Here is a 26,286-nt window from a genome sequence, read left to right as displayed (position 1 = left end):
GGCTTGCCCCTTCTGCCACACAAAAATAATCGTCATCTGCCTTGATGCGTTTCCTTTCTTTATCGCTGCAAGCCCGGAACTTTCCAGTGACAAACGGCACGCGCGTTATCAGAAGGGGCACTCCAAAGGGTGTAAACTGTTCTATGCTGATAACGCGCGTGCCATTCGTTACTGGAAAGTTCTGGGCTCGCAGCGATAAAGAAAGGAAACGCATCAAGGCAGATGACGATTATTTTTGTGTGGCAGAAGGGGCAAGCCAAAGGGTGTAAACTGTTCTTAGAGTGTATGGCGTGTAGCAGGGTGCCGTGCGGGAATGTGCCGATCTGTAGTTTGCGGAAGTTCACCGCCGAAAGTGAGAAATTTTAAAACTGTCAGCGAGCGCAGAACCTAATTTTCCGCTGTCCGTAATAGCGCTCCCTTACGTGTTTCGACACAACATGGCGACGCAACCGGACGTGTCACCATCCTGCCTAGAAACGTGTTAGAAACTGTGTGGGTGCCTCCAGGACTGTCACCTTGCGCGCGACATGTTTGTAATTTCGGAGGCCACATATATTTCTGCGCAACAGCTTACAGCACCGAGGCGCTTTCTGCCGCGGTTGTGGCGGCACCTATTGTGGGAGACACCAACTGCGGGATCGCTTTGTGGGCGTTTTGTGAGGCGCTGGTTTGTGTCTTGCCGGTGCGTCGAGCAACCCGTGCTCGTAAAATTTTCACGTTGGCGAAAAAGGCGTGACTTCTGGCGTTGTTGGACTTGTGCTCAAGTCAGCCGTGGCGCCTTTAAACCGATGCATCCTGGCCTCAAGCGTCCGGACAGAATTTCCTGACCACCAGTCTGCTTCGTTCGCGCTGAAAGGTGACTCGTGAGCCATTCGATTTCCAACTACGCGTCGCTTGTTTCTCGGCGCAACCAACTTTCATGTTTCGTATCACTTCGCAAACATCGGCCCATGTTTCCATTTTCTTGGCGCATACGATGGCACAATTTCACTAGCTTTGACCTCGAGTGAGTAGTATGTGTCGTGTAGCTGTGTCGTAAAAGCACGCCAATCGACCTCGGCGTTCGTTCCTCGATCGCGCGCCTACTTCCGCTGACAGGAAATGCATGCAAACACGTCGATTAGGATCTGGACCAAAGCTTCATTGTAGCTCAAACATTCCACGGCTTACAGTGGCTTCCCTGCGCACGGATAGAAGCACGAAAACGTCAGTCACGAAACTTCTCAACCCTGTAGTGCCCTGTTTAGAGCAACCGGATTTCTGGAGCAGGGACGGTGCTTGCAGCGCGGATTCTATTTATACTTTGCATCACTGTCCGAGCGCGCCACCAGCTCCTCGGACCCGATTAGCAGGGTGACAGATGTTGCAGAAAACAGCTATTTATAACCTAACCGAGGACAGTACAGCGAGGGCCAGGCGCGAAGAAAATTTCTCTTCACAACTAGGGCGCCGCTCCAGAGATCTGAATGTAAGCTTTTCTTTCTGCGTTTACGAAAGCGCGTATTGGCTTGAATATCGCGCCTGGCATGCTGCGGGAAGAATTTGGGAGACCGCCAGAATTCGTAGGGCCAAGCGAATGACGGTTACTGTGACCGCAAGGCAGAGCGCGGCCGCGCGCGAGCGCGGGTGCCTTGCGTCTTTAGCGCGGACGAGAGCGCGCAGCTGCGCGGGGAGCGGCTCTTTCAAGTGTGTCGGCGGCACACCTCGGAGCTCAGCAGGTGTTCCGGTCGGTCGTATCGGTCGCGCTGAACAGGCGCTCTGCCCATATCACTTTTCCTCGAATCGTGCGTTGCGCCGCCTAAACTACTAGCACCGGTGCCCGTTGGAAAAGCTGCGACCTCAGCGCTCCAAGTAAGGTTCACCTTGCCTTCGTGAATTTCCCTGTCATCCTTGTTTCTTCGTTACCAAGCTGCGTCATATTCTCTTCTCACTCGGCCTACAACGGGCTATAGCAGGAAAGGCAGTTGGAGCATCGTCATTGTTTTCGGTTTTTACTTACCGAAGGTGCGTTCGCTGTCTTAGTATAAGAACAGCCTAAAGAACGCCAGGTGCACGGTCGTCAGCATTGTCCTTGGCTTGTTAGCTTGACTTTCCCAGTACATTTGTGTAGCTAGCAGCAGATGCTTGATTTGAGGATGAATATATAAGACCGATACGTTTACAAGGAACTGTAGTAGTGGGATCACCCTCTTTCTTCTATGTAGGAGTTTTGGCACCTGAAATTGCAGAGTCGTCCTTCAGGAGTTTGGGTAATTGCATCCTTTCTCATAGGCATCATATTTGACACTGTAGTGTGTTCGATTTGGCTCTCCTTGACAAATTTGAAAATGCAATGCACGTTTCATGTTGCTCGTAAAGAATCTGTGGTAGCATGCCCAGAAAAACTCCGAAACAGAGACAGCATGCCTTGCCTAGAAATTGCACAGGTATTTGGCAGAGTTGCAGCCAAGTTTCACCAGAGCCTGGAGCGCTGTTTGTTTGTGTCCATGAACAAGTGTGTGGGACCTCCTTTTTTTCCTCGAGCAGCAGACTGATGGTGACTGCCCGGATGTGCAGGATGTGCGGCTGAGGGGCAGTGGCAGAAGCCCCTGCAACGTACTGGTGCCTAGTTAGGAAGAACACATCATTTGGTGCCCTGGAGCTGAGCGCTGGCGTCAGGCGGCGAGCGCCTGCGGATGCAGCCTTATGCGGGCGAAGAGCTTCCTTCTTTTGCTGGCCTGCATTGTGGTGACCAGCACCCTCATTTGCCTCTATGGGGACCCAAAACCCGCCCTGGACGGGCTCGTCTCAGAGACCCACCGGCAGCTCAGCAACCTCAAAAACCTCAAGGTGAGAGCTGTGTGCAAGATCAGAACTAATGATGCAGGTTACAATATTGTAGTCTTAAGTTTCTAATACAATCTAAGAAAAACCAACTGATTCCACGCATATATGAGAATTGGTAATAATCGAAGCTTCTTGATGCTTACTGAAATGCATTCACTTCTCCTTCTTCACTTCTATGTAGCTCAGCATTCCTTACTCACTGGATTCTTTGGTCTCATTTTGTTCCCTTTACTTCCTTCTCCACCTCAGCTACTTTTGAGACAGACTTCATCACTTTTCTGGAGCCAAGTTCTTCAAATTTCTGTTGTCGACGTCCTCACTTGTTGCCTCTATTTCTTGTGTCGTTGGACACCTGCCCAGTGACGCACACCCATTCTGGGGGATTGGCCAAGAAGGTTCATATACCCAAGTTGCACGTAACCAGTGGCCCAAGTTTGTCTGTGTGCATGTATACCCAGTGACAAATGCCTGATCACACATGTCCAATGACCCCAGTTGTCCATTTGGGCACACACCCAAAGCCCCAAGTTGTGTAATTGGAATAACGTCATCCAGTACCCATAAAGTTGGAGTAGGAGGCAAAGAGAGCTTTACTTTGATATGTTCTAGTAACCGGTTTTAGTAACACAATTTGAAAACAGATTCGATGTTCAACTTCAGCAGGTGCTTTCTCATATAACTCGGGACCCTTGTTTATTTCTGAACTAGTGAAACCGCTGGATTTAATGAATCGGTCATATCTGTGGAACTGGGCCTGACAAATGCTGGGCCTTCAATTGGTGCTATCTGCTGTATGTTGAGCCCTCGTGCTGTGCACTTGTTTGACTTTCATTCTCCGGTTTACCTTTGTGTACGGAAGGTCATAACTATGAAAGGTTCAGTTGTCCACAGCATATGTCTCTCCAGCCCCTCTTCTACCTTTTCTTTTTCCTTTGAGGTGTCAGTGTATGCAAAGGAAGTCCTTGCCCACTTATATATTCATGATTGAGATGTACCCTGCTTCGTCAGTCAGTAATGAGTCAATTCTTTTGTCTGGTATGCACTCAGGTTGTTCCTGAGCAGCGTGATCCTCAGGAGCTCGAGCGGTACCTGTTGCACCTGGGGCTGTCTCCAGCCACGCCTTCAGAGGGGGGCCCCTCCTCAGCTGCCCTCATGGCTAACGAGAGTGGCCCACTACCACCTGTTGTAGGCACCGCCATGGGTGTCGACCAGCTGGGACGGCTGCCAGGCTTCCTCGAGGCCTGCCAGGCACACTTCCCTGACCACTCTGTGGTCGTCTATGCTCTGGACTTTGGCACTGCTGAGCTGCTCACAGTCAGTATTTCCCACAGTTTTTCCACTATTACTTATTGTTGATTCTGATGTACTCTTTAGTTTGTGTAGGAGTGACGTCAGTAGTTTTGTTAGCATAAGCAGCTGTATTGTTGGGTGCACAGCATTTAAATGGCAGATTTCTGGCAAGAGTGAGAAACAGCTGTGCATGATTGCAGACATCAGTGCAAGTGAATATTTTCACTATGTGAAAGCAGCACGGTGTTTTATGACTCAACATTTTTCTCCTGTTCCATCACTGGAGATCACCTCTTGAAGATGAAGGAAACCTGCCTTCTGTCATCACACTACTGCCATGTGCACTTGTTGCTGTTCATACTCTAAATCGTGAAATTATGGGAGTTGGTCATTCTTACCGAGGCAAGGAAAACAGTACCGGCAGACAGCGTAAGCGACAAGAATAAGCAGCACAACACAGGCACTGTCTGCGTACTGGCAGTCAGTGGTCAGTACTTGCATTTTCTCATGGTTCATCCTCTCCATGTTGTTTCCCCTGTGCTGATCATTGCTTTTGCCATGTTTGTTGTGGTGGGTATGTATGTACATACATGATGTACATATATATAGCTGTGCATTTGGGCGAGAACGAAAAACTGGTAGTTTTGCTGTAGGGCCGAAGCATTGAAAGCGGATAGCAGGGTCTAGCGTTGCTCCTTGGATGGTGTTGTAACAATAATGCAAGTTAGCTGCTGCCGCAGAGCACGAACTATGTCCTGGCAGCTTCCAGGTGTCTTAACACTGGCATGATGAGCACTACCAGTGATGCTGTAGGCATTGAACCTTGTTGATGCACAGGGCAAGACCAACGGAAAACTGACAATGTTTGACAATGTTGTCAGTACCTATTGAAAGGATTAGATAGCTTTAACTTGACGGTTACTGTTCATTCCACTCAGGACAGTGTGTGCACCATCGTGCGGTAGGCACACAGTGACTTGGAATGCTAGTGTGTCTCTGCATAATGCTAATTAGGCAAAATGCAGCATTAGGCAAAATGCTGCCCGACATCGTTGTCTCCACCGATTGAGTGGACCGCGATGGTGCGTCCTCTTGGCTAGGTTGTTTTTACAGCCAAGTACACTGCACATTGCTCGTGCCTCTGGAGACCTTCTAACCTTTCGTATGCATGCCAAGATTGCATCGTCAATCCTGTAAGAGCATGACGGCTGCTGCAAAGCAGATGGCGTGAATGTGTCCCAAGTGGCTATATAATTGCTATTTCAGTAAAAAGCAAGGACTGTGCCAAAGGCTTTATGTCATGTTTTCTTTATTCTGTGTGCTTGTTTTAAACAAGCCGTTGTAATTTGTTGATGAATAGACCAAACATTCTTCTTGTTCTCTTGCCTTTCGTGCTGCCTCATTGCTGCTGTTCTTTTTTTTTCCATAGTGTAAGCTGCTCATGTTGGCACTTGTTTTCTTCCTCTGTGCAGGCACAAAACATGTGTAACTCTAGCAACTGCACCTTGCGCACACTCAACTTTGACTTCTACCCACCTCATGTGAGCAACCTCAAAATTTATGCCTACCGGCCAATCATAATTCAGGTGAGGCACATTCCTTCTTTGTTCCGTCCCTGTCTCTTGTAAATATCAATTTGTCATTTACCGAAGTGGCTTTACAGGTATGCCTTGTTTCCTATAAATAACACTATAAATGCGAAATGCAGCTGGTCCTATGCTGTGTCCTAAGACTTGATTCCGTGTGCTGTATCTATCCAGAAGGCGTGTGTACTTAGTTGTCTTATATAAAAACTGGAAAAGTAGTATACTGGCAAGTGTGTGGTATACATGGCATGCATGTGCACGCACATACATAAGGTGTTTTTTTTTTTACGTAAAGGGATTTTTAAAAAAAATCTCTTGCACTAGACAGACAGTGCATTTCCACCTTTACATCTAGGTTACACATGTGTGCCGGCTCAAGTTGCATAGCAGATGATAATGACAAAAAGAAATCATTAATCCGCTTTTGAATTACTGCATTTCGAGCATACATTTGTGAGGAAGAATCAGTCTTAACTAGGCAGACATTCACAGGAAGACGGAGACTTAGATGTGATCAGCTCTGATTTCACACAGAATGTCACTGTAGCCAACGTTTTGATTGAGATATTTCTCCTGTTTGAGACTTGACGGAGACAAGTCTTCTTGTTGAAACGTTTGCCACAGCGACATTCCGTGTTCAACCTACTGTTGGTTAGAATCACTCTGTCAATCTCTGAGGCCACTCCATATCGTTAAATTTTTGTTCTGCAATTGCCCATTAAAATAGTTTCACTTAGAGTTGCTGTCCATAAGTTTCATATATAAATCCTCACATCTTGCACCTTGTTGGAAGCACAGTATTAAGTGGGCTGTGTGTTGACGCGAACATGCTGCACCATACTGCTGGCTTCCTAAGATGGCAGCTGCTTATCAGCAAAGTTCAAAAAGAAACGATTCTTTGCTTTTCATCTTTTCTTTTTAAGTAGTTATCCATCTCTTTGCATCAAACAAATGTAGAATTACCCGAGATTTATCTGCCCATGCAGGCTTATCTAGTGATTACCCATAGTCTCCTTAAAGGGACCCTCAAACACTTTTTGAACATATAATAAAATGTTGCCGATTTGTTATTAAGGCTTCTGTGAACATTTGAACCAAATATTATTGTATGTGCCAAAATCGGTTAAAAATTGCTTGCTGTCACTTCCGCAATGTCGTCATGTGGCGTCATCGCAAGCAGCTGGGCCCCACAACAGCTATTCGCTGATTTCGTGATAGCGAGAACATTCTCTGTGATACAGTTATCGCTCACTTGTGGTAAAGACAAAAAGGGGCGTAACATTAAGAGACAAAGAGAGAGCCCTTTGGATCAGAGAGTAAACGGGTATAGCCAATATTCTGATTGACATTAAGAGAAAAAAAATGGAGCTGGGCAGGTCATGTAATGCGCAGGTTAGATAACCGTTGAACCATTAAGGTTAAACAATGGGTACCAGGAGAAGGGAAACACAGTCAAGGACAGCAAAAGACTAGGTGAAGCGATGAAATTAGGAAATTTGTGGGCACTAGTTGGAATCTGTTGTCGCAGGACACGGGTAATTGGAGATCGCAGGGAGAGGCCTTCGTCCTGCAGTGGACATAAAATAGAATGATGATGATGATGATGATTTAAAGCAATTGAAGATATCTAGTATGTCTGCAATCTCAAAAAGACAGAAAAAACATTGAATCTTTTCATTGCCGCTCTAAATACGACAGTTGTGCATTGCTGCATCTGCCGTGCAAGGCCTTCGAGGTTGAAAAGAGTAGTGTAGATACTGCGGCCGTCACGAGGTGCCACCACAAGCTGTCTCACGTTCAACCTTTGGGCTGGGCCAGCAGGGAATTGCTTCCCTGCACCCCCTTGCTTACTCCCCTGTGTAACTTCCAGCGCTCTAGTAAAAATGAAAAAAGAGAGAAAAACTATGTCCAATTTCGCTTGTGTTTGAACAATTCAAAAAAATCTTGCAGTAGGAGGTTCGTGAGGCAACATAATTGAAAAGTGTTGTCATTCTATGATTAGTTGGAAAAGTGTTTTAGGACCCCTTTAGTAAGTATGTAGCACCAACATTTTCCCATTTATAGTACATGTAGTGACAGTAAGATTTAAGTGCTTGTGAAATGTCAGACATACTTCCAAATTGACGTACAACTTTAGCACATAAGCTACACAGAGGCAGAACTGTTCAAGACATCATATAAACAGCCAGAGATGATGGCATTCCAGTGCTTCGTTAAAACTCTGCACATTTGAAAGGATCTTATGCATGAGCGAGGTGGTGTGCCTTGTGTGGAACCTGCACAAGTAGCCAATAAGTGCATCCTACTTGACCACATCAGTTGCTAGAGCTTGTAGCAGTGAGAGCTCAAGCAAATGGACCATTGTCACGTTACATAATACAGTAGAACTTCATTCATATGTCTCAGAAAAAAATTTTGTGAAAGAGCATACTAACCAAGAAAGCGTATGACCTGAAGTCACTAAAAGATATTGCAAGCTCGACTGCAGTTGAGCTTGGGCCCAATCAGCCCAAGGCGCATGTTGTCCTTTTATTATAGGTGTTTTCCAAATCCACGCTCCAGCGACGGCTCTCTATAGATGACGGAAACAGATCTCAATAGCTATGCTATTGCTGGCTGCATGCACCAGAAGCGATTCAGGAGCTGGAAACACGTCATAGTTGCCATCTTTTAAACACCACCATGTAGTGTTTTAAGATGGCGTTGTCAAACCGAGTGAAATCGAGTTGGTGAGCGCCACCACAATACAATGCCGCCAGAGGGAGTGAAACATGGCACTCACATCACGCTGCCTGCAGCAGGTAAAGGAGCCTTGTTTGGGTAATCGCCTATTAAAAGCGTGCAGTATCCCTTCCAACAGCGCTATGTTACAAGCGCTGTAAAACAGATAGGCGAGGATGCTTGTCACAAAAGAGTTGGCGGCGATAGGTGTGAATGTGATGTGTGGCGACTCACGAGATTTGCTGGTACCAGGAGATAAAACTGATTGAGTGCTGGTGCTGGACAGGGCCAGGCGAGTACTGCGAGAAAACTGCCCTAGCAACTGTCTCTAGATTGCGCACGCCTTGTGCCGTTTCTTGTTCACATAGAATCCAGCAGCTGGAAAACGTATCATATGGTCACAGTTTGCTTATGCACTGAACATTGGTGCCGAGAGATCATGTTTTCCAAGAACGTATTAAGCAGTGAAAAAGAAAGCGTAACTGTATTTCATCATTTTTTTGTGTGTGTTCTCAATTGCAAACATTGGAACCGAGAAATCATACGGAGCAGGATTGTGCCAACGAGGTTTTACTGTATATGGAATGAAAAACTAGATTCTTCAATGATGTACTATAATAATCCATAATAAAAGTCAGCTGTATTAAAAGAAACATGTAGTAATCAAAAAAGTGTTTGAAAGTATCACATCACCACTCCCAGGTTTGTCGCGTAGGTCAGTATTTGCCTTCTATAATTTTGAATATGATAGAATTAATTCACTTATTGGGCATGTCTTTCTGTGTGCAGTAATCTCATGATACTTCTGCAAGGTTAATGTGATGAGTTAAATGCTTCTCTCCTTGCCAAAGTCGTGAGAAAGCATTCTATAGCTGTATCTTATGATTCTTCTCATTATCCATCCCTCTTTTCCTTTGTCATTGGTTCACGGAGAGCTACTTCCAAATTATTTAGTGTCTTTGAATCATATACATTTTCCCAGTTGGTACATATTTTTTCAATTTTCTTTTACCCCAAAATGTATGAATGAGGTTATACTGTATAATGGATTCTTTCTGCGCAAAATTTGGTGTATGTACAGTCAAATCTCGTTACTACTAACCCCACGTTAACGAATTTCTCAAATTTACGAATATTTTAAATATCCCCACCAGATTGCCTATATTTCCAATGTAAAAATATTTCAGAACTAGGAATTTTAATACAGTGCATATTTTAGAATAACGCACATAGTTTATTTTCCCCTTTACAATTGAGGAATATCAGTATTACGAAGTCAGCTAAAAGTAACAGCGCTGCGACTCTCACATGAAACAGAAACCGCAAGTGCAGTAGCTATCATCATCACCATGTCGAGTGCCAACAGCTTCACCCCAAACTTCACCAAGAACTTCATGACAAAGGTTTGGCAATGTTCGCCCGAGATCCAGTGATGAATGCAGCCAGCGATGACAACAAGAAGAAGCGAAAGCAGTTTTTACTGCAGGACAAATTGGATGTGTTGCAGGAAATCGACGCAGGGAGAAAGCAAATCGTTGTGTTCAGACAGCGTGGCATTGCCCCATCGACCGTGGCGACCATTTTGAAAGACTGAAGCAAGATTGTCAAGCTTCACTGGGAATCGCAGCTCGCTTCAAGGACCTTCAAAATGTGGACTAAGCTGTTCTCACATAGTTCAAATATGTCAGACTGCAAAATGTTCTCGTGTCTGGCCCAATACAGATTTGCCGATGCACCTAAAATAACTGGTTTCGACGCCAGTGCGGGTTGACTTTTTCGTTTCCACCAAAGGAACGGAATAACTTGGCAGGTAGTCTAGGGCGAGGAAAAGGCTGCTGTCAGAGAAGGCGTGGATTCCTGGCACAATGATCGTTTTCTAGAGGTGGCTGAATCGTACTCTAAAGACGATATTTTCAGTGCGGATGAGACCGCATATTTTTATCAGCTCTTGCCAGCCCGAACGATGCACTTCAAAGGGCAGCAGTGCAAAGGAGGGAAGAAGTCGCATCTTCGCGTGACAGTCCTGCTCGGCTGCAATGCAACAGGCACAAAGAAAATTAAACTGCTCGTCATCGGTAAGTACGCGAAGCCTCGCCGCATGAAAAACATCATCAGTACCGTACGACTACCGCACAAACAAATGAGCCTGGATGACCAGAGAACTCTCTTACGAGTGGCTCATCAAACTCAATGACCAAATGAGTAGGGATGACAGAAGAATTCTACTGGTTGTCGACAACTGCTCTGCTCACATTGTGAATGTTTGCTTGACTCACGTTCACTTGCAGTTTCTGCCCCCAAACAACACGTCCTTGCTGCAATCCCTAGACCAGGGCATCATAAGGAGTCTGAAAGCAAAATTTCATAAGCGCCTTGTAAAGCGGTTGATTATCAACCTCCGCCTAAAGCAGCCGACTGCAATCAATATTCGTGAGCAGCAAAAATTCTCACAGGAGCTTGGTAAAACCTGAAGACGTCTGTTATTAGCAACTGCTGGCACGAAGCAGGGCTTGTCAAAGTGCCTGTGCAACTTGACGATGACCCAGAGGTGACCGACAGCAACCCAGGAGACCTGTGGACCGAGGTTGCAGAACTGCCGCCCGCCGTCTCTTCCTTCGACGACTACGTGGAGAGCGACAGCGTAGCACTAATGCCGGCGGACCTGATAACCGGAGGGATTAACTGCATTCGCGACGTCTCCAGTGACGACGATGACCCAATGGAAGGTGACTTTGGGTCACCGAACACAGAAGATGAGACTGTGTCGAACATTGATGTTTTAGTGCACATGAACAAAGTCCGCATTTTCATCGCTCAGTGCAATGATGTACCCGATGAGGTATTGCACAAAGTGGAAGATGTAGACGCATTCCTAATCGGTCGTGCGTGCTGCACGCGCCTGAAGAAAATCACAGATTTCTTCAAGTAAAGCAGCTTCGAAGTGAGTGAAACAGTTTTATCTGAGAGTATGCTTGTCTGCACATGCATCTGCCAAGGTACGCCATTATTCATTCCTAGGTTTGTCCACTAGCATACAACCGCAAGTTTTTCATTACAACGATATTTCAAAATAACAATTTACAGCAGTTCCATGTGATTCGTTATATCAAGATTTGACTGTATGTCCATGCCACGATTATGTACAAACAGGAGCTGGTTCGCGAGTCTGGTGGCGTGCTGTGGGTGGAGCCGGACTACCAGCTAACGAGCGCACCCGACCCACGCCGGGTGGTGGGCCGGGCACTGCGCGAGGGGTTGGCTGCGCCCTGGGCCTCCCAGCCACAACCCACCTCGGCCCTGACCCACCTGGGCATGTTTGAGTTCCTTAGAGCGCCCCGCGAGCACTTCTTCTTCCAGCGCATGGTTGATCCCTCCGTGCTTCTTCTGTTCGACTCACCGCAGGTACACTCCCCTTCTACCCTCACCTTCTCTTGGGTCACTCGCGGGGACTTGGGTCACTCGCAGATTGTTTAAGGCCAGGCAACGCGTTCAAGTGAAAACCCATGAGCAGGCCTTACGAGGCAGCTGTGCTCAGTTCCGGCACTTTAATAGCACCAGCCATTGCAAAACATTATCGTTAGTCGGGTTAATGGTGCTCGTAATATCCTTGATGTTGGTGCCATTCTGTGAAGCTAAAGACTCTCTTACATAAATTCCAAAGTCACCCTGAGGCTGAATTGTCATTAGATCACTTTCGAAGATATCACTATCAGTCCATGCTCATGTCACACAAAAGGGAAAGTATGGTAAACAATCAATATAGTCAAGTTGAAGTGGAAACTGAAAATGCTTAATGGCACTGCCAAAAAGGGAAAGTATGGTAAACCATCAATATAGTAAAGTTGAAGTGGAAACTGTAAACACTTGATGGCATTGCCAAGGGGTGCAGGTGGGCCATCAAGTTAGGTGAAGCAGATGCATTAGCCAGGAATGAAGTATGAAAGAAACAAAGAGTGTGTACATGTCAGTTTATTCTTGTGGCCTAAACTGATAGCTAGGATGTAGCTAGGATGTCGTTTCATGAGCATGCCGGCAGTGCACAAGGTCGGTGCTTTTATTCCCTGATGTGACAGCTGCATTCCGATAGATGTGGAATTCATAAAGACCTGTGCGCTGAGGTCCCGGTGCACTTTAGAGCATCCCGAGTGGTCAGATTTAAATTCTGAACCGTACATTATGGTGCCTCCTTCTGGTGTAAAGCCTGGGGACAGGACACCTCACTATGACCTCCACTTTCAAACGCGTATTTCTCTCAAAGTTACCTCCAAACGAGCATACCGGCAGCTGAGAGGAGTGCACCACTCCCCTACAAAAGTTTGAAAGATTGTGGTGGCTGTTCTTGTTCCAGCGCGTTAAAAATGTGGTGGGCCAGGAGGCTTGAGCCTACCAAGGAGGCCCAGGTTGGAGGTCTTAGTTCCTGCGGGTTTAATAAATGTTATGTCCTCCTCTGACACCAATAGAAATGTTGCACTTTTGTGGTGTGCAGGTGCGGGGTCGGCTGATGCTGCCCTGGGTGCGGTGTGCCCTGGTGGCAGACTGCATCACTCCCGTGGGGGCCCAGAGTACGGGCTGTCGCTTTGACAAGAAACCCCTCTACCGGTACTCCGGATGCCATAGGTAAGTCAAAGCAGCAGGATTTCTGCAGTGGGCACTGGAAAAAAGCATTTCGTGTGAGCTACATCAGTAGAATAGCACTTTGAGTTAGCGAAAAGATTACTTTTCCATAGAGTGAGGGTTTGGCGTGCCAGAAAACAGAGTAAGTGTAGAATTTGAGTTACGACAGCATGCTTGGACTTTTCGATGCCCTATAACTTATTTTAGGGCTGACGCACTGCCTAGCCAAGGCTAGTCATTGTCAATCAACGAAAGAAAAAAAAAAAATTGGCAGTTTCGCTTGAAGTGAGAAGCACTGACTGCGATAGCAAGATGTGGCATTGCTCTTGAACTTCTCGGACGGTGTTCTAACTATACGCGGGTCCGACTAACATGGACATGGCAGGTGTGCCAAAACTTCTGGCGCCGTTAAAAGGTTTAATATGCCATGTAGAGCCTATAATGACATTGTTACAGGTGCCACTATGCTGCCCGTTAAGAGTTGAGCCAGTGAAATTACATTGCTTTCAGATTTTAGCACTGATATAGTTTTAGACTTCAATATTTAATAGCCTGAGAAGACTTACGATAAAAGGCACGCACTGTGACTGTTATGTTTCATGAAATTTCTCATGAGAATGACAGCCCATTCTCAAATTTCTGACAAATAATTTAGCCAATTAGCCAAAGACTTAAGAACTAGTATTAGCAATATTAGTGATTGAATGGTGTAGCAATATAACCCACATATATGGCAGGGATAAGCATATAGCATACACATACTTAAATATATGCGAAACCCCACGGTAATGACGATGACAAAAACTCACTTGGAGTGTCCATTGTGGGGTCTCTCACACCCGTGCTCTTGGGACAAAGGAACGACAACACAGTAGTGCAAACAATCACAAGGGCATTTATTGCACCTTTCATAGATCAGTGTCTGCTAGCCGAGTTGCTATCCACAAAACATGCCGATGGGCGCGCGACAAATCCAGAAGTCCGACTCACCGCGACCGGAAGCGAGCGAATATGTTCGCCCCATGCTGGATCCCAAGGCCTGGTCGTTCGCGTGTATGGTCACGCGAATCGTGGCGCGTTCGAGGGCGGCCACGCGAGGCGGTCTCGCAGAAGCATGGGTCGGCGCGCGCGGGAGACGTCCCCGCCGTGCGCCGACCCGCCGGGCAAGAGGGTCGCTGCACGTGCGGCACGACCGTCCCGCTTGCTGTCTCGAACCCAACAGCCCGAGCGCCTTGTCTCCCGACGCCCGAGTAACCCTGCAGCGGCGCGACGCTCACGCCATCTCTCGCACCGCGCTTGTACCACTCCAACCACCGCGGGCGCCAGGCCACGCGGCGGGCGAAGCCCCCCTGCAGGAAAACTAGATCTCAGGGGAGGCGTGAGTCACGCAACCCCACATCCCCCCAACCTTAAATCACTACATATTCCGGCGAGACATGTGACACGGTCTAACATCAAACTGTGCTTTGCAAACAAGGTAGAACATTAAACAGTGGTCGCGCCGAAGAAATGTCCGCACGCTGTCCATAACATGCGAGCCGACATTGTCCTTGGGTGCACCGCTGGCGTCCGCCGGTCACAGCAGCAGCTTTGCAACTCGACAGCACGATTCCAGGCCCGGACTCCGAAGACGACGATGCAGTAGTCGGTACGAGCAAGCGTCGCTCGCGCCGACGCGCCCTGCTGGCGAGAGCCGCAGTAGCTGTCGGTGACCGCCGGCTCTTTTGTCCGCCGCCGAGGGTTGGAAGCTGGATACAGGAGGCCGCCGAAGTCGCTGCGCCGAACTGGCCACAGCATCACCATCGCCCGGGGTGGCTTGATCGTAGTCCGGGGCAGCAGCGCAGACGATGTGCAGGTGACGGCAGACCAGGGGTGACTCCGTTCACACTGCGTACACTCAACACACTCGGCAAACACTAAAGTAGTGCAAGGGAGAGGAATTCTGCATGCGCATCGCCCGCGTGGTACGATGTTCAACTCGGCTAGCAAAGATCGGGCAGCTACTCAGATGCTAAGTTCACGTGAACAAAGCTCGCTTTCTTGAGTCGAACGAGTAATTTCAATTCGTGCGAGGCTAAATAGAATGAGGGAAGCGAATTGCAACACCTCAACGCCACGGTCCACCAGGTTGTGTCCCTTCACGTGCGACAGGCAGCTTCGTAAAGCCTTAGGCCTAAAGCGTCGCTACCCTGACAACCGGCATCCAAAAGCAACACCCAAAATGAGCGCAAAACAGGCAGCCGCGAGGAGACGTCAGCTCTGTGAGGTGGTCCTACTCCGCTCGGTGCACAAAGCATCCGAGTTGACGGCGCCCACCGTCCCAGACGGTGTCGGAGCGCCCGGTGCCAGGCCGCAATACCAGCCAGCCCGTAGTGGCACCCGTGGCCCGCGGCCACCCGGCTCCCAGAGCCGCGACTTCATCAGAGTCAAAGAGATAGGAGAAGCTATTTATATGAGAAATTCGGACCACCCACGAGGCTTCCGTACTCACTCGCTTCGGGCTTGCCACTGCTCCGCGGGCGCTGAGCCTCGCTCTCCCAGGATGCAGACCACGTGGCTCTCGTACCGACGAATGCCATTAAAAAAAAAACACTTGCGAAAAGGCTTAGCATGTTGACATGTTCAAACACACTACCGCCACCATCACCTCGCTCAAGAAAGCACGCCGCCGACGCTAGCGATCAAAATTCACGCTAGGCCTACGCTTCGGTTCAAACAAAGGTCTTGAACAAAGCAAAACTGTTAAAACTATCGTCCGATGCCCCAAGAGTCCCACGTTGGGCAGCCAGATGAGGGGTCTCTCACATCCGTGCTCTTGGGACAAAGGAACGACAACACAGTAGTGCAAACAATCACAAGGGCATTTATTGCACCTTTCATAGATCAGTGCCTGCTAGCCGAGTTGCTACCCACAAAACATGCCGATGGGCGCGCGACAAATCCAGAAGTCCGACTCACCGTGACCGGAAGCGAGCGAATATGTTCGCCCCATGCTGGATCCCAATGCCTGGTCCTTCGCGTGTATGGTAACGCGAATCGTGGCGCGTTCGAAGGCGGCCACGTGAGGCGGTCTCGCAGAAGCATGGGTCGGCGCGCACGCGGGAGACGTCCCCGCCGTGCGCCGACCTGCCGGGCAAGAGGGTCGCTGCACGTGCGGCACGGCCGTCCCGCTTGCTGTCTCGAACCCAACAGCCCGAGCGCCTTGTCTCCCGACGCCCGAGTAACCCCGCAGCGGCGCGACGCTCGCGCCATCTCTCGCACCGCGCTTGTACCACTCCAACCGCCACGGGCGCCAGGCCACGTGGCGGGCGAAGCCGCCCTGCAGGAAAACTAGATCTCAGGGGAGGCGTGAGAGTCACGCAACCCCACACCATATAATTGCTATCGCAATAATAATCACACTGTGCTATTGAAGCTTTCGAGTGCTTATCCTGCATGAGGATAGCCCAGAGCTTTTAAAGGATTACAATATTGGCAATGTGGCGTTCACAACTGTCGCGGCACGGGCGATAGTTGTCATCATTGTTGTGGCAAGTTCTCAGAATGGCTAGGCATCTTCCAGGTATCGTATATTAGGGCACTCAATCACTCTCTTAGCTGAAACATTTTTCTTCGCCAAGGCATCATGTGCCATCTGTCAAGAAATTAATATGATAATACCAGAATTCAGGCTTGATCATCTTGAATTTGAACAGCACAACAGAGGAAAGGAATGAGGAGAACACAGACAGCTCTGGATTCCAACAACTGCCTGTTTACAGATGTCTGTTCTTTCAGAATACAGTCTAGCGCCTGCAGAGCAAATGCCTCTAGAACGAAGGGACCTGCGAAACGATAGATTCGTCTGTCTCCTTTTCTAGCGCGGCCATGGCTCCGCGTGGCTATCAGCGTGGCTGAATGCATACGCATCCTGCACGCCTTCTTTTAGAGGTACCGTATTTATTCGAATCTAGGCCGATAGTTTTTTTTTCAAATAATGATATTCCAAACTCTAGGGTCGGCTTAGATTCGAGGATATTTAAAAAACGCTCCGGTTTTTCATTGAAACTGCTAAATATGGTGCATAGCTAGCGCCATCTAGAAAAGTCAGTATCGCAGCCGCTACTAGCCGTGCCAGTAGCCAATTGTACACAAGCGAGGTCGCCATTTTGACCTGTGTCATGTCGGCTGTACCGGTGTGCGGCGTGGTGTTATTGCAATGGCAACAAGCAGGAGATGCCACTACAGTGCCGCTTTCAAGCGAAAAGTTGTGATAGCCGCAGAGGCATCGTCGAACCTTCAAGCCGGGTGGGACTTCGGCGTCGACGAGAAAAACGTCCGTTGTTGGAAGGGACAACGCCTGCAGCTTTTCGCGTGTGCCGCAGCGAGGATGGCATTTAGCAGACCAAAGAAAGGTGGTCACCACGAAGTGGCGATAGTTTTGGCCGACTTTGTTCGGACGCAGAGAGCAACTGCCCTTCCAGTGACAACAGAAGTGCTCCAAGCGAAAGCTAGGGAACTTTCAAGGGAGCGAGGCCTAACGCCAAAGGATTTCAAAGCCAGCCGGGGCTGGCTTCAGAAATTCATGAAGCGCTTCAGCTTCAGCCTCCGACGTCGCACTTCAATCACCCAGAAGCTGCCAAGTGATTTAGAAGAAAAGCTGATAGCTTTTCAGCGCTACGTGCTGCGAAAGAGAGAAGCGGCAGGCTACAACCTTAGGCAAATCGGCAACGCCGACCGCCGCAGACGGCTGTGTACACCATGAATGAAAAGGGTGCCAAGAAGGTAAAGGTGCGCTCTACGAGCTATGAGAAGCAGTGCACAACTGTGATGCTGTGCTGCACAGCTGATGGACATAAACTCCCTCCTTATATGATATTGTCACATGGTAGTGACGGTTAAGAAGGCAGCAAAACTGTGATTAACGAAACGAGCATTTTACTGGGCGAACTTGTGCCCTCAAAAACAGGCTACACTCAAAGAACAACTGTAGCGGCGAACACACTCGGCGATCGGCGAAAATCTGCTCAGCGAGTCAAGCACGTCGGCTTTTATAGATCAGTCGTTGAATGTTCCAGAGTAATCGCTGGGACCCGCATGCCTTCCACAAAGTTCTACGCCATTCGCGTCGCGCATACATGCAATCAGATTACACAAGTTTCGGCGACAACGGACAGCGGATGGAACCATCGATAACTTTCCAGAATCTTCCGACATATGCAAGCGCGTCCTGCGCTGTGTGATAACGTTTGTTAGGCGGTGAAACGCGTCGCCCGATAGAGACAAGTACACGTGTCAATATTTAAAAGGAAGACACTGCCTGCTCAAGAAACTTTCCCAAGAAATGTCATTGTGCGGGCAAATGAGAATCGGTGGATGACGGGTGCGATGGTGGAAGAGTGGGTTAAGATTGTGTGGTGACAGCATCCAGGAGCCCTTTTGACAAAGAACTCACTCCTTGTCGTCGGTTCTTACCATGGGCACTTGACCGACAACATGAAGGCTGCGCTCGCCCAAGCGAACATGGACCTCGCTGTCATACCGGGCAGCATGACGGGCCAGTTGCAGCCACTTGATGTCTGCATCAACAAACCTTTCAAGGATTGTCTGCGGAAATATTACACGGACTGGTTGACTGACGAAGACCACATGCTAACAGCAATGAGCCACATCAAACATGCATCGCTATTGCAGCTCGCGGGCTGGGTAGCTGCAGTGTGGGACGACATCCCAGGTACTTTGATCGTGCGTGCCTTTAAGAAGTGCAGCATATCTAATGCGCTTGACGGTACTGAAGATGGTGCACTGTTTGAAGGAGGCAGTGACAAGGAACACAGCGACGACGACATTGAATGAGCTCTGCACGTTTAGATTCAATAAATGCTGTTTGCATTTTGTGAACGCTGTCCTCGCTTTTTTTGTTCGGCCTACATTCAAGGTAATATTTTGTTGCTGTTGTTGGCTTCGGATTTAGGGGGTCGGCCTAGATTCGATTAAATACGGTAACCTGCCACGCGTGCAATGACTTATGCATCATGTGCAGTCTTCCAGCGTGTTTAGTGATAGAGGTTGCATAACCTCGAGATTTGGAGATGCGTTGATGCGAGAGGCAGACGAAGCATTCACTATCCACTGCCGGCGCTTTTCACGATAGGGTCGTCCTACTCTGAGCAACACTATCAGCAGCAGGTAAGGAATGGACGCGAAGGCATGGCTGGCTTCGCTTTGTACCGCTGATGTGAAGATATTGTCGATACGGCATGAAACCACATCTTTCGTTGCCGACTCTCGAGTTCAACATAAAAGATTTATTTTCTCATTCAAATTTGTTCTTTTCAACTGCCTGTTAATTCGAAAATCTTGTAGCCGCTTCCGTTTAATATAAGTTCACCGACAACTGTACTTAATTGCATTTTTAAAAAATCAAGTTTCAATAGTATAACGAAATTTTAATATAACAATATTGCCATCTTTACCGACTTCATTATGTCGAGGTTTAACTGTATGCACATTATCACAGTTTGCTTTGAAAACAACAAAAGGTTAACTGCAATAAACTTTTACTTAAGCTAAATTCATTAGAAATGATATGTACTTCAAAACAATCTTGGAATAACTGCAGGCCTGGTAATAGTCAAATTTTCTTCACCCTTTAAAAAGCACCTAAGCAGATGACAGTTAGCGGATGTGATGCATATCTCAGACCATGGCTTACAAGATTTTCAGCCTGCCATGGGCGCCACCTCACTTCCAAGGCCATGTCGGGAAGCCACGCTAGTTCTCAATGTTCTGTCTTTCTATCTGTCTACACTGTCTACAACTACGCACTTTACACTGTCCAAAATTTTGTTGCAGTTGGCCTTTAAACCCTATTGCCGATAACAAGCTAACTCGTCATGACAATGGTTGAACTACCTTGGCAATTTCGCCACATGAATAAATAATACACAATGTCTTTTGCTATATTTTGCAGCAAGACCAGGAAAAGCTCTATAAGTATCCTTCATATCATAATTTTTTTTAAATAACAGATGTAAGTGCAGATTTTAGAAGAAGAGTAAGCATTTTTCACACTCTTTTTTTAATTCTCACGGCACTTGAGGGGTTAAATGCTTACAGATACACCTGCCAATCACTTTGTTGCACTTTCCTCACTCAGGTACGATGTATCGGCTTTAAACATTATCCTGGGCCTGCTCTACGAGAACAACCGGCAGCCGTACGTCTTTCAAGACGAGGACCATTTCTTCCGGAGGATCGTAGACGGCAGCGACATGCCGCTGTCGGGTCAGCCCGAGGCCAACAGCACGGCCAATCGCTCGGCCACCCGATGATGGTGGCACACTCGTCCTCCAAGCACTGGACACTTTTGCGCACACCTTGCTGCTGCTGCCTCTGCTGCCATGACAAATTCCGGCACAGATGGCAGTCCTCTGCAGCTTGTGCGTGCAACTGCTGTTGCCCGCTTTTTAGCCAGCACCGAGTTTGTCTTCTCGAGTTGTTTCTTCCATATTGCTGAGGCGCTGGAAAACGCTTGCAGGCTAGAGCATTCGGATCTTAAATTCTAGGGATGCACGTGGCAATTGATGTGGGTTAAGGCTAGTGTGGAGATAAAATAGTATACAGAGTAAAGTGGTTGCACCATTCTTGCCTCCCCCCCCCCCCCCCCGCATTGATTGTCATGGGTCAAGAGGTGATCTAACGGTGTTTCACCAGTGAAATTTTACTGTTTACTCTTTTATGGATTCCATTGTCAGACTGAGTAGGAGCTTGCTCGATCGCATTGAAGAAAACTTGCAGCAGTTGTCCTGCATCCACTTCTCCGTTTGCTGGCTGTCATACTTTGTTTTGACAGGTGATGTATGGCTGTGTGTCTAAGATGCACACTTATTGAATGTTGAGTGTGCTCACCATCGGCGCCGAGGTAATGCGCACGGGCCAGATGCCCGCACTGGCCAAATTAAGAATTGGACGTTTTGAAAATGTCACGTCAGTCTCCCCAACTCCCCAATTGATATAAGCCTTCGTTGACATCAGTTCCATGCACTTTGGGAGAAGTACGTGCTTTAGCTGTTTTAGAAAACGTCATTCAAATTGGGGTCAGAATCTATAATCCAGGTGCTGCTTTTGCATGGATTTTTTTGTTCAGCAAGGAAATTTCGTGAGCTGCTGTGTTCTTGCCACTGGATGCTCAACGAGCGGATCTGGTGATGGACACATTTGCCGCTGCCCAAATCTTTTATTTTTGTTGCATGTAGTGGAGTCGTCTTGCTTTATTTCACAGCTCAAGAACAATATGCCTAGCACGGACAATATGCTGCTTAGTGTTGTAAGCCCGTCTCGAGACAGATGGAGCGTGCTGTGGTTTGTTTTCGTTTCTGTTGAAGTTTGAACATGCCGTTGTTATTGTTCTAAAAAAAGTCTTCTTGGCTTTCTATCTGTGTGCCAACGCTAAAGTTGCGTGTGGTGACTGCCACCATTACTTTTAGCACCACCAGATTGCATGAGAGCTGAATGCATGCTTGTATTACCAGCGCTAATTGGTGCACGATGGTAATGCTTTAACCGGGAAATGAAGGCTATCAGAAGTTCTGAGAACCAGGCGTGACTTAGCAGATACAAAGAACAAAACGCTACTGAACACTTCCATTAAACCACCATTTCATATATGTTTGCAGCTAACTAGGTTCTTGCCAATTACATCCAGATTGGTTGTACCTGGACGAGTCTTTCATAAAAGCGGCTTCATTCATTGTTTTGGTGAACCTGACATCATCAGCATTGAGGCAGCCAACAATGATATTTAGCCTGATTTGCAGCAAGTGCGAAAGGTAATCAGCGGTATGGTGTTTTGGAATGTGCAGCTTAAATTGGTCGTCATTAAGCACCGTTCTGCTGTTGCAGTTACAGTGCGCATGTCTTCACTTCGCGAGGAGCAAATTGCAACTCTGGCCATCCTGCAGGGTCATCTGGTTGACATGTGTTGTCTCTTTTTTTGGGTGGCAACCCAGCAATTTGACGATCAACATGGGAAAAAAACAGTTGGAGCATGGTAAAACAGAGCTTTGTTCGATAATCTGGTAGGGAAAAGAAAAACCCTGGCTACTGGCATTGCAGAAGTGGGACTTTTTATGTATACATTAGTCAGCTGTATTGTCACTAGTTTACCTACATGTATAGGTTGTTTGCACATACATTTCTTGTGTTTTTGAGCCATACGTTAGTTTTAGCAACCTGCTGGAATTCAGTGCCAGGCTAGTCAGTGCAACCTTGATTGCACAAAATACCCATCTTGCCTCCCCTTTCAGTGTTTCCTGCTGTCCCTTATTTTCTTTCACGTCATGTTCCCTTAGATGTGTTCGTTTTGTTATTCCATGTGGTTGTTTTTTCCCACTGTACAAGACTCGGATCCGCCTTCTGGAACGATCGCTCAATGAGATACCGTTTTCAGTTTGCAGTGCGTGGCTAAATTGACCGATAAAGAAAAGAAAATCGTTGAGCAATAGTGTTTCCTGCCCACGTAATTCTCACATTTGCTCCATCTCCATCGGTTTCCACACGATGGCCACAAGCGTGGCAATTTTGGGGTACGCACCAGGTAAACACGAAGGCATTCCTTTTGAGAGTTGCATCACTTGAAAGTGAAAATATAGCCGAGCAGGGATCGTTCCAGAATACAACCCCCTTTACCAGCACTTGCTGCTGTTAAGCTTTGGTGCGCACACATTTCATGCCGTCTGTTGAACAAACGGATTACATTTAGTTTCGTTTACGCAGATAGAGTATGTAGGCTACATTGTGTTCATTCAAGGTCCCCCCACCCCCCAAGCTTTTTTTCATTGTTATTTAGGGGCTGTGTGTATGTTATAGCAATACCCTAGCGATATATTTGTGCTGCTTCCAAAGCGAGTTTGGTCAGTGGTTATAAAGTGTGTTACAATGTCTTTCCTTCCTTCTTTTTTTTTTCTTTTGGTACTGCAGAAGTATGCAGCCCACATTGCATTCCAATTCATTTGTTTGAATTGGCCCTGGCTTGCAAGTGAAAGTAGCAACTGCTTGCCTTCTGAGGAGCGGACTTTCTGAGCCAATATTGATTATATGTCCGGTTCTTCCATGCGAGAACTCTTGTGCAAGCACTTGGGACACTCAACAAACGTTTACTGTTTGAATGTCTGCTATCATTTGAGGCATGGGGGTTTTCAGTTTACCTTCAGGACTGTCGCTTCTACTGTGCGCCACTTTACTAAATCAGCCGATGTGGCTGCATCAAAAGAAGTTAGTGAGTCGGCATACTCATTAATTCGCATTATTTTCATATCCCCATGTGGTTGTTGCTGTTAAAGGAAAACTAGGGAACTATCCTGTTAAGCTGTATTAGTGAGTTATGCTCCTACAATGGAGAAACGGACACTCTTATTGTGAACAGAGGCTTGGTAAGCCATAGAAGATGGAACAACAAAAAGAACCAGTGGCGTTGGCCACCTTGAGGTTCTCGCACCTATTGATTTTGATGGCATCTACGCGGGCCTAGTTAAAATTAGTTAAAAACTTTTAGTTAAAATTATTTTTTGTTAAAGAAGGACCACATTGCACTTCAAATGAGCCAAAGCCTCTACTCAGCAATTTTCAAGAACATTTCCGGCACCTAAACGGTGCAACCACGAGAAAATACTTTGAAATCTGATCTGTCATACTAACTTACCATGGCTGAAATTGCAGTGCAAACTTCTGAAAATGAGATGCTGGACTTTAATTTGCTTCCATAATAATGAGAAAAGACAGTAGTTCACCAGACCATGCTAATTTAGTGTTGCTCATTAGTGCACTTTGAAGGGGCATTTCGGCTATTTTTTAGGTCCATGAAGTTATTGCTCTAGACCTTGCTGTGCCTCCTGTCATGCGTAAGATAGTTGTTGGTATTCAGATCCAGAACTAATTTCAAATAAGCAAAAGAAAAAGAGAAAAACACCAAATTGTCACGGGGCCGTGTTGCCGAGACAGCTGCTAACAAAGGATGTTGGTGGCGACATTAAAGCGGATGTACACTGAGGCTCTTCCAAGCAAAGGCTCTTCCTCTAAAAATGCTTTGCTTTAATACTATAAACTTCGTTTAACCCCGATGGTGCATTGAAAATTGGCTCAGATTACCTAGTGCTCAGATGTAGATGCCTACAAAAAATGACAGGTGCCTCTAGAGAGTTTTAAAACAGTGTTGCAGGCGAGCCAAGTTACCTGGTTTCAGAATAATTAAACATGACTAATTTCACATTATGACCCAATCTTAGGTCTTGCTGGTCAGCTGAACAGGTTGATGTTGATTTTGTCTGATTGTCAGAGTTTGCAAGCAGTTGCCGCTTGAGGAACACATGAGTTGCCTGTTCTGGAGGTTTGCCCCAGGAAGACAGGAGGATGAATCTTGCTAACGATTGAAACATCCATCCTAGGGGGGGCATACATTCCACTTTAGTCAGCAATGCAAGCTGTGTCTGTGATCTTGGTTACATAATTTTTATCTTCACATTTTTTCCACGAGTCCTGTCTACTGGATTCTTTTTGTTTTAATGGTAGTTCAAAGCAATATATAACGTTTTGCACACACACAGTTAATTACCAGCCATAATATAGAAAGCTGAGCGTGGAAGTTGCACCCATAGCCTGTGCGAGCAATTGTAGCTGACCTGCGCTTGCTATATTCACTTAGTGGCTTAAGCAAGGGCAAATCTCTTTTTATGAAACAATGTTGAAAGTCCTGAAGTAAACAACCTAATTTTTATCGGGACTTAATTTGCACGGATGGTCTGCAATTTGCAGAAGGAGTGCCGCAAATAATTCACACTTGCATCACTATGCACATTCAGTCCTTGCCTTTAGTGCAAAATTTAGACATGTGCAAGTGTCTCTGAAGCACAAGATTAGGATGAGAATGTCGATTTCACAAATGAAAAGTTGTTCAGTAAGTAAAGGCAATTGCCAGTAAACTGTCCAAGCTGTATTTTATTCAGTTTCTCAAGCGTAACGGCAAATATTTTTTACAGAAAGGTTGTTTTGATTGCCTGAAATGAAACAACACTAGAGCTTGTAACACTGCATTACACCGCATTTGAAGTCGCTCATGCTTGCAAGGTGTACGGGCAGAGCACGCAACTGAGGCAAAAAAAAAAAAAAAGTTGCACCGCTCTGCTTTTGTTGATAAGCTCGCTTTGCCAGCACACTACTAAACAATGGTTTCTAGTGCATCAAGGGCTATGCATGCGAGTTTTCCATACTGTGATGCTTGACTGGCATGCACATTTGCCGCAACAAAGTGTCTTGAAAAGTTGTCCTCACTGACGTGCAGCGAGATGCTGGCTCGGCTTGAATAAGTGGCTGTGTTGCTCTGCAGTTCTTTGACTGCGTCGGATGCAGTATGCACAAGACAATGACGAGCTAGGCTTTTATACTCACACAAACGTCTTTTTGGATAGGATGTGCGCGGCAGAGTTTTTTCTTTAATAAAGATTTTTTTAACTCAACACCAACGCTTCAGCTTTGATCTTTTGTGCATCACTGGTTACATCTGCTAACCTGTGGTGGTGTGCCATGACAGTTAAGTTATGAGCCTCGTGCAGAGTGATCTGCACTTATGTCCTGATAAGTTTGAAAGAGGATTAAGCCCTTGTGGCTGCTTTGTTTTCGCTACAGTTCAGTGAAGAAATGCATGTTTTGGTCCATAGTGTTGGATAAAACAATTGACATAGTTATTCATCTTGTTTTTCAACATCTTTAGTTGCCGAGTAGCAGAAGAATCTCTCCATATATAGGTTAGTTTACATGAACCTTACACAAGTGGGTCAAGTCGGGAGTCTGGTTTCTAGACCCAACTCCATTTTACATGCATCTTGCCTAGTGGGTTGGGCATGTCAATCCACCCCTTGCAGTTGATTGGACTCTGCTCGATGCTCGCTCAGCTCAACCTGCTAGCGTTTACATGAACCCGATGACCAGTTTTCGCCCCAATAAGCGGGCTCAACCTGCCTTTGTCGAGTCCATGTAAATGTAGCTTATGTGGTGGCTGGCTTCTCCAATGGTGAGGCCTGCAATAAGTGTGGTTTGTCCTTTCACAAATGTGCCAGAAGGCGTATTGCATGACACAGACTTAAAAATGCAGTCTTGCTGTGAAACTTGATCAAAAAAGTGCTTAACCACCAAATCTTTGTAATCTAATGTGAAAAAGAATATGTGCAGTCAACTAATTCTTTAACAGCGCTGCGCAAGCAGCCACTTGTTGGGC

General features: G+C 46.8%; 1 protein-coding gene across 2 annotated transcripts; it reads left to right on the top strand.

The window, feature by feature from the left end:
- Positions 1 to 644: 644 nt before the first annotated feature.
- On the top strand, positions 645 to 25,530 carry LOC142576165 (uncharacterized). Of its 2 annotated transcripts, none has more exons than XM_075686138.1 (7): positions 645 to 856; positions 2,557 to 2,829; positions 3,874 to 4,140; positions 5,589 to 5,702; positions 11,574 to 11,825; positions 12,910 to 13,040; positions 20,176 to 25,530. In XM_075686138.1, exons 2-7 carry the CDS (start codon positions 2,686 to 2,688, stop codon positions 20,348 to 20,350), a joined length of 1,083 nt encoding a protein of 360 aa, XP_075542253.1. In that variant the 5' UTR covers positions 645 to 856; positions 2,557 to 2,685; the 3' UTR covers positions 20,351 to 25,530. The 2 variants fall into 2 exon arrangements, with proteins under 2 accessions (XP_075542253.1, XP_075542254.1); XM_075686139.1 differs by lacking the exon at positions 645 to 856 and adding an exon at positions 1,613 to 1,851.
- The last annotated feature ends 756 nt before the right edge of the window (positions 25,531 to 26,286 follow it).

The sequence above is a fragment of the Dermacentor variabilis genome, chromosome 3 (genome assembly GCF_050947875.1).
Source record: "Dermacentor variabilis isolate Ectoservices chromosome 3, ASM5094787v1, whole genome shotgun sequence".
In the NCBI taxonomy this organism is placed as follows: Eukaryota; Metazoa; Arthropoda; class Arachnida; order Ixodida; family Ixodidae; genus Dermacentor; species Dermacentor variabilis.
The sequence above is the reverse complement of the archived record's forward strand: the minus strand, read 5'-3'. Positions and strand labels throughout refer to the sequence as shown.